Source organism: Manduca sexta, chromosome 12 (genome assembly GCF_014839805.1).
Source record: "Manduca sexta isolate Smith_Timp_Sample1 chromosome 12, JHU_Msex_v1.0, whole genome shotgun sequence".
Classification (NCBI taxonomy): Eukaryota; Metazoa; Arthropoda; class Insecta; order Lepidoptera; family Sphingidae; genus Manduca; species Manduca sexta.
Window position 1 is genome coordinate 8,803,249 of NC_051126.1, and position 8,703 is coordinate 8,811,951.

The following is an 8,703-nucleotide window of genomic DNA, read 5'->3' on the forward strand; positions in this document are numbered from 1 at the left end:
TAATAGAGTGAGGGACTATTACTATTTACCAAGCGGAGTTCCGCCATAGTCAAGGATGATATTGAGAAAACTCAATTTATTATGACTTGAATTTAAACTTGAACATCTCAGAATGGTAAGTCATATGAGTGGTAATTTACAAGTACAACACCACAGGCTGTATGCTGCTTTCTATTTTCTTTATTGTGTAGTTTTTGCTGGACTGCCTCAGTGGCGTAGTAGTACTGCATGTGCGGTACGACAGCGCTCTGAGGTCCTAGGTTGGAACCCTGGGTCGGGCAATGTGATATTTAAGTTTTTCTACTCAGTATCAACCCGGAGTCTGGAATATGTGCCCGATATGGCGTTAGGCTAGCCCCTATCACATGGGACGGAACACACTAGGTGAAAAGTGGGTGCTCTAGTTGCACCTCTGAATACCTCTTCGGGTTTAAATGCGTGATATGTATGTGTGTGTGTAGTTTTTGATCTATTGAAGACCAACAGATCATTAGATTGAAGATTGCTTGCTGTTTTAGAAAATATCATGCAGTCTTCAACCTTCGCAAAATTCAAGCCAAGAGACTGCCCAGTAATAAGCTCTTCAGTCCTTTTAAATTAATAAATTGTATTGAAAGAACAATATCCAAGAGAAGATTTATTTACAAACTACACTGCTTACAACAAATAAATAACTGTTGAATAATTTTAACAAATTATATTACTTCTTTATTCTATTCTATTTCTAATTCTTTTAACCGCCTCTCTATATCTACAACACTTAAGCCATTTTCCTTGTTATACTTGTATGACTGAAGCAATTGTTCTTTTTCTAAGCCTTTAATCCTCTCGTAGAGAGTCTTATTAAATTCCATATCAACATCATTTTCTTCTCTTAATATGCAAAAATATATGAGGAAGACTGCAACACTGGCGACAACTGAATATGGCTGATACCAGGGCATGTTAATGTTTGTTTTATTAACAAGTGATTTCACAGCTTTTTTTGCAGCTCCGCTTGTTGAGAATTTAATTGGTTCATTTTCGGCAGCCTCAATTTTGCTGCTGAAAGCTCGCCGATGATTCGACAGGGCAGATTTGCTGAAAAAATCAAAGTATATTACTGATAATTCTCAAATAGATAAATTATTAACGGTAGAAAGGTGATAATGATCACAATATTCAGCACTGGTTTTAAATATGACCAAAAGGCGACTTAATTTTCTCGCAATAACTAGTAAGGTATTTTTAATGAATTTCACAATGGTGTGCTGCTGAAGTTTGGATGACCAAAGTGGTATTTATTCTTTTTAGCTTATGATAAAATTGCGGGCAAATCATGATCAGCAGTCTAGTGAGAAAGAGGATTTATTCATCATTCACGAGGTAAGCCAGGCAGCCATAAAAGAGTTTAAAACGAATATTTATGTATTGACACCATAAAGGGATTGTTTAATTATCCCAGAACATAACCTTTTCAGTTGTGTAACAAATATAATGAAATAGAAAACCTGGGAATACCTGACGCGATGTAAACGTTGGAACAGTTTCATGGTCGTGTATTGACGAACTAATCCCATGTTTTTTTTTGTAATAACGTGAACTCTAACCAGCTATCATTATTATTAAACACCAACTGGAAAAGTAGGTATTTTTTGGGTAAATTTTAATCTATTTATTGTGTCAACTACTAAGCGGCTCCCGGCAGCACTTTGAAAGCGACCTTAAAATTTAAGCAATAACGTCTATTTTGGTTAATTATCGTTTGACAGCCCGTACAGTACATGTAAATGTAGGTGTAGGTGTAAGTCAAAGAGAATTATAATATATATGGAAAGTGTAAGTACTCTTTTATCATTGTATGAGATCAATACAAATTGTACAAAGCCCGTTATGACATTTTCTTTTTAATTTATTTATTACGGCTCTGGAGACAAGTCCATTGAGGCCGTCTTCCATATACCACAATTTCTTAAAATTATTCAAGTTACCTACAAGATTTCTAGTTTCAAACAAAAAATTACAATTCTTCGATCGTAGATCGCTCATATTGGAACAGTGGTCGGTAAAATATGCTCTTCTTCAATAATTCCGTAACTGATTCAAGAGTATTAGATAGAAGCATATATTAATTCAATATTATATTTTGAATAAACCTCACACAATTAATATGAGAAATAAGTATAGAGCAAGAGCCTGTGAACCCCAGACCTTCGTTATTTTATAAAAGCTGAAAGTTTGTCAGCGCATGCTCCCAACACAGGTAAGAACGATGGGCCATTATGAAGTTTGGGTTACAGTGGCTTTGGCAGGTACACGGTACTAAAGGTGTGTGAAATACCGATCTAGTTTCATTAAAAAATAAAGTGAGATTTTTTGATATTATCTTCAGAAAATTATTAAAAATCACGTTATTCATTGACAGACACTTAACATCGTGGCAATCCCTTGCCAGACACCCTTAATGTTCATGAAATTATAATTTTATTTACGTTATAGTATAAAAGCTGATTTTTATATATAGTACTTGGGTAACAAGGAAATGATGTTTCCTCGTTAGCCAGACGTTTTTGATCGGTGAAACTAGATCGATATTTTACACACCTTTAGTACCGTGTACCTGCCAAAGCCACTGTAACCCAAACTTCATAATGGCCCATCGTTCTTACCTGTGTTGGGAGCATGCGCTGACAAACTTTCAGCTTTTATTAAATAACAAAGGTCTGGGGTTCACGGGCTCTTAGACTAGCAGATTCGATTGAATACTATTTTTTTTTCTTTCATATTCGATTTTATTTGGCAACCCTACCGATTTCGCATTTTGTCGCTAGAGACCACTTAGGTATGCCAATAATGCCATATAACAAAATTTACTAACGAGGCAAGCACCAGTGACCAAGTGAAGCAAGAACACTTACCTAAGTATAATGCATCACGTCGGTGCATATTCCATTATACTTCTTGATTCTTAACATTTGCAACCATTTGTTCCGAATAGCTAAGAGCTTCTTTTATACTGTAATGGAAAAGTAATACATATTCTATTAGTACCATAACTAGGCAAGTATCTTCAGCAAAAAAATTGGATAGGTAGGTAGTCCGTAAATATGTACCTAGAATTAATAACTGAAATCTTGTGCAAGGGCTATGAAGCCATTATGTTTGATGCTGGGCCAGATTTCGAAAGAAAAAAGACTGCTTCCGGTTTTCAAAAATAAGAGATAGATTTGAGGCGTGAGTAGCCGTATTCTGGGATGGGCCAACAAGATTCTAGGGTAAGTCTGGCTTACAGGTATAATTAAAAGTAGGTAAATACCCATTTAACAGGTGAGTTAACGCGCTGCGCTGCGGCAACTTAGTAATAAGAACAATATTTTTTGGAGGTGCTAGGTTTTTGAAACACAGTTAAGAAAATCTTCTACCAGATTATTAATACTTAGGTGCTACAACTCTTACCGAATGAATTCGCTATCCTTCTCGGGTTTTTCTAATAAGTTTTTTCGTTTTGTAATTGCCTTTTCACGTCTCTCTAGATATTTTTCAATTTTTTTACGATTTAATAAAACATTTTCAGAATGTTGCTGATTGTGTGAATTAAGAGTGTGTGCTAAATCAATGTCTGTAGCTTTAATCAACAAGGTTCTCGCATCACAGGATTCGGCAACAAATTTCGTTGCTTCGCTTAAATCTGCCCGTAATTGCCACACCGAGGCAAGTTTGTGGTCCTGATAACAACATTTTAATGCTTAAATACGTATGTAGTAAGTAATTGGGGTTGCGAAGTAAAGAATTGGTTTGATGAGTAACATCAACAGATTGAAATCTAGAATTTGTGCCCGATATATTGCAAAGTTTGCTTAATTACATTTTGAAACTAATGGAATACACACACATGGCGAAAAGTGGATGCACTAGTTGCGCCTCTGCCTACCTCTACAGATAAATGGCGTGTGTGCGTTGATCAGTTTGACGAAACAAAAAATATCTAAGTATCTATTTTGATATGTGAATTTGTTGTCATCTACCTACTGTGAAAAAAAACGAAGTTGAAACCAAGTGTATATCCTAAAATCCATTAATATTACGAAAAAGTCACTTTATCAGTCTAATATTTTATGTTTTCACGACCATATCAATCGTTATTTACTACAGATCCAGGAAGGCTAGTTTCTTTAGGTAATACATACCTCCACGTGAGGAAGCCGCGAGCAAAAGATAGTACCTATGTACTACATATACTTTCCACTGCCGAAAATCATAATCTTACTACCTATCTTATTTATGTTATGTATAGGAAATTAAGCGTAATTCTAAAGATTTTCAAGCTGTTTGGATGATTGATAGAAGTAGGCATAGGCGGTATCGACAGATGATAACTTGGAAAATACATACATATAGGTAGAGATTCCTTGAATTCCAAAGAAATACATAGTAGGTCTATTATAATGTCGATGTAGATGCAAACGACACAAATACTGCCGTACACACTTACCGATTCTATTCGTAAATGATTCAGTTCTATGTAACATTTGTCAACTTCGTTTGATAGAGCATCTTTTTGATATTTCTCTGAATCCATTTGATGTTGAATATTTTCAATAACTGTCTGCATTTGTATTATTTCTTGTTTTATTTTATCTGTTTTCAATTCAACATTGCGAATTGAGCGATTAAGATTGGAAACTGCAACATTAACTACGCGAACCATAATTATTATATATCTGTGAATAGCTAACTTTAAACTATAGTCTGGAGAATAAAAAAATAACTGTAAAGGCTGTCTAGATGCATCCCTGACCAAGAAAACAGCTTCGAATAATTCGTTTTATACTTGACTCGCGAGTTACGGGCGGAAATGTGCAAAGATTTACGAATTATTTCTTGAATAAAATAATTTTAGGTCTATTTGAAAATTTTAAACTTAATTTAATAGTTCATTTTAGAGAAATTAGTTAGGTGTGTTAGACGTGTAAAAAATATTAAACAGAGTAATGATCTTCCGAGTTCACTATCGGAACGATTCCGTGATAAATTAAATTGTGTTTTATGTAAAACTCTGTTATCAATGGCTCAAGACAGAAATGGCACCACGTTTCCTGTAAGTTGACGTGTCTGGGTTATTTTTACCTTAAAAATTGGTATAATTTAGATACAAACTTTACAATTTTAGTTTATTAAATCTAGAAATATATTTTATTGTAGGTACGTTGTCATCAAAACTACAATTGGTTATAAGGTTATAGCCATAGTTATAGCGTTTTATCATACGTATTTTGTGCATATTTCGACCTTTTTGGTAATTATTTTGTCAATTTGATAGTGCATATAAATTTTAATGTCTAATCCTCAGAATAATGACAAGCATAGAAGTAACACTATGACATTTGAGCGTACTCTATCTTAGACAGCAAGAAATTTAATTGTGTTGCGATCCCTTCTGACATCTTATCGATATCGATAGATGCTTTGTCTATCGGCTATGTTAAATTCGCAGACCTGCTAAAATAAACACTTTTCGGTCAGTCAACTACAAACCGTTGCAAATTGCTATTTTAGATAAAGGTTAAAAAAAGATATCAAAACCCTGATTTGGTATTCAAGTACCAAATGAGGTTTGGGTATATAAAAGCACTCGTTAAGAAGCTGTTAATTTACAATAAACTATAGAACTAAGTACCGAATTTCTTCGAACTACAGTTTGTTTAATTTTCATTTGCTATTTACAGCAGTTTCCATGCCTTCCGCAATGTCATTCACACAAAAATGGCTTAGCATTTAGATTATTAAATTAAGAAAATATTAGAAATTTCGGAAGGAATGGAAACTGCTGTAAGTAACAAACAAGAAATCGGCCGGAATTTTGTCTAGGAGAAAGCCAGTAAGCCTTCTGTTCTTTTCTGACTTTCTTAGGGATTAAAAGGTACCCAAGAGGTGTGATTTGACAAAAGCTACTAAAATGGGACAGTAAAATTAAAACAAAGTGGTATCATTCGTATGTTTGTTAACTTATTTCAATGTTAATAAAACTTTGTCGAAATGCTTAGAGCAAACACGATGCTGTTTTTTCCAATGCCAATTGGGACGAGCTATGGCAACGATCCATCATCTGTGGGGAGTCTGCAATGAAACACATTGTATGAAACCCTGTGAAAATCAGATAGTTTCCTCGACCCCAGCCTTCGCGCACGGTTTCCAAGTGACTTTTACCATTACACCACCGTATATTGAAATTAAAAGGGAATTTCTGCAAAATAGAAAACTACAATATACCAACATCTATGTTATCGACAGAATATGCAGCACAACACTATTGAACACGACTACGTATATTGGTAAAAATGAAAAATACTTAATAATGACTGTATCGAATGGCCAACAGCAGTTTATAATATGACTACAGCAAATAAAGTATAATTAATAACACTTTTTGCACTTATATACAGGGTTTAAGCAAATATAAGGTTTTTTGTTTACTTACCGATGGAAACTGATGATTTCAGTTTCATTTTCTTTACGAGTAAAATGAGATTTACACCCCACAATAACGCAGGCCATTGCTTGTTCGTAGGGCTATATTTTACTTAAACAGCACTGTGTATTTATTAAAATTAACAACAAAAATATTATAAAACATGTAGCCACTTTTGAAAAGCACGCGCAGAAGTATAACGTAACTAAATTGTGTGGACGCGTTTGTGACATTGTTTTGAGATTGGCAAGTTGGAACTTTTGACATTTTATTTGCTTTTTAATTCGGCATCATAAAGAGGACCAAAGGTAACCATTTGATAATTTTAAAGTGTACGCAAGCCGACTTTAGCAACATAATATTTGTCTCGTTCTTTTCAACGGTTTTGGCCTATTTGTAAAAATAGGATAAGTATATGAGGGTAATTTAGATTCCTTCTATGCTTGTTCTTGTTCTGAGGTCTAATCGTAATACTTATAGTCCAGTCAAATTAACACTTAAGGCGATACCTCAAGGTCCATTTTCATACATTTTTTTTCGGCTTTAATCTGGGTAACTAAACAAGTATTGGCAAGTAAAGAATTTAAATTCACGTCTAGTTAGTGATTAGTTCTCGCAGTTGAAAGAAAAACGTAAAAATAATTAATAATCATGGATATTTCGGCCTTTAAATTTTAATATCTGCCCGCTACGTCATTGTCCGAGTGTAAAGGGTCGCATGCCTGCTTTTTGAAATTATTTACGATAAAATTATTTACTTCTCTAAACCTGGGAAAGCTCAAGTACAATCAACAATATATTCATCACAAAGTAATGACTGCATATCCAAAATGTCACTTATATTTTATTTTTACATGCAATAAAGTCAGGTGGGGCAAGTGCGCCGACGAGGTAGGTGCACCTACCTCTCAGAACAAGAACAAGCATAGAAGGAATCTAAATTACCCTCATATACTTATCCTTTTTTTTCAAATAGGCCAAAACCGTTGAAAAGAACGAGACAAATATTATGTTGCTAAAGTCGGCTTGCGTACACTTTAAAATTATCAAATGGTTAACTTTGGTCCTCTTTATGATGCCGAATTAAAAGCAAATAAAATGTCAAAAGTTCCAACTTGCCAACCTCAAAACAATGTCACAAACGCGTCCACACAATTTAGTTACGTTATACTTCTGCGCGTGCTTTTCAAAAGTGGCTACATGTTTTATAATATTTTTGTTGTTAATTTTAATAAATACACAGTGCTGTTTAAGTATAATATAGCCCTACGAACAAGCAATGGCCTGCGTTATTGTGGGGTGTAAATCTCATTCTTCTCGTAAAGAAAATGAAACTGAAATCATCAGCTTCCATCGGTGAGTAAACAAAAAACCTAATATATTTGCTAAAACCCTGTACATAAGTGCAAAAAGTATTATTAATTAATCTTTATTATGCTGTAGTCATATTATAATCTGCTGTTTGGCCATTCGATACAGTAATTATTAAGTATTTTTCATTTTTACCAATTTACGTAGTCGTGTTCAATAGTGTTGTACTGCATATTCTGTCGATAACATAGATGTTAGAATATTGTAGTTTACTATTTTGCATAAATTGTCTTTTACTTTCAATATACGGTGGTGTAGTGGTAAAAGCCACTTGGAAACCGTGCGCGAAGGCTGGGGGTTAAGGAAAGTATCTGATTTTCATAGTGTGTTTCATACAATGTGTTTCATTGCAGATTCCCCACAGATGATGCTATGAGGCAAAAATGGATCGTTGCCAAAGCTCGTCCCAATTGGCATTGGAAAAAACAGCACCGTGTTTGCTCTAAGCATTTCGAAAAAGTTTTATTAACATTGAAATAAGTTATCAAACATATGTGACATGAATGATACCGCTGTGTTTTAATTTTATTGTCCCATTTTAGTAGCTTCTGTCAAATCACACCTCTTGGGTATCTTTTAATCCCTAAGAAAGTCAGAAAAGAACAGAAGGCGTACTGGCTTTCTCCTAAACGAAATTCCGGCTGATTTCTTGTTTGTTACTTACAGCGGTTTCCATTCCTTCCGAAATTTCTAACATTTTCTTAATTTAATAATCTAAATGCTTGACCATTTTTGTTTGAATGACGTTTCGGAAGGCATCAAACTGCTGTAAATAGCAAATGAAAATTGGACAAAATTTAGCTCGAAGAAAGCCGGTAGTTATAGAACTAGTTTTTTTTTTTAGTTTATTGTATTTTAACAGCTTCTTAACGAGTGTTTTTATA

The 8,703-nt window shown here is 34.2% G+C and overlaps 1 protein-coding gene and 1 long non-coding RNA gene across 2 annotated transcripts; both read right to left on the reverse strand.

Moving 5' to 3' along the window:
- Window positions 1–624: 624 nt before the first annotated feature.
- On the reverse strand, window positions 625–1,843 carry LOC115441537. Its single transcript, XR_003938476.2, has 2 exons — window positions 1,501–1,843; window positions 625–1,080 (listed from the first exon to the last, which is right to left on the reverse strand). It is a non-coding gene; the product is annotated as an uncharacterized LOC115441537 (long non-coding RNA).
- Window positions 1,844–2,897: 1,054 nt separating this feature from the next.
- LOC115441536 lies at window positions 2,898–5,352 on the reverse strand. Its single transcript, XM_030166356.2, has 3 exons — window positions 4,472–5,352; window positions 3,436–3,704; window positions 2,898–2,995 (listed from the first exon to the last, which is right to left on the reverse strand). Exons 1-3 carry the CDS (start codon window positions 4,685–4,687, stop codon window positions 2,932–2,934), a joined length of 549 nt encoding a protein of 182 aa, XP_030022216.1. The 5' UTR covers window positions 4,688–5,352; the 3' UTR covers window positions 2,898–2,931.
- Window positions 5,353–8,703: the final 3,351 nt, after the last annotated feature.

What these genes read in the sequence shown, in the direction of transcription:
- LOC115441536 (XM_030166356.2), bottom strand. Translation starts at nt 4,687, where the DNA reads ATGGTTCGCGTAGTTAATGTTGCAGTTTCCAATCTTAATCGCTCAATT. An exon ending in ATCATTTACGAATAGAATCG is followed by an intron (nt 3,705 to 4,471) that starts GTAAGTGTGTAC and finishes TGTTGTTATCAG; the next exon opens with GACCACAAACTTGCCTCGGT. An exon ending in AAGGATAGCGAATTCATTCG is followed by an intron (nt 2,996 to 3,435) that starts GTAAGAGTTGTA and finishes TTTCCATTACAG; the next exon opens with TATAAAAGAAGCTCTTAGCT.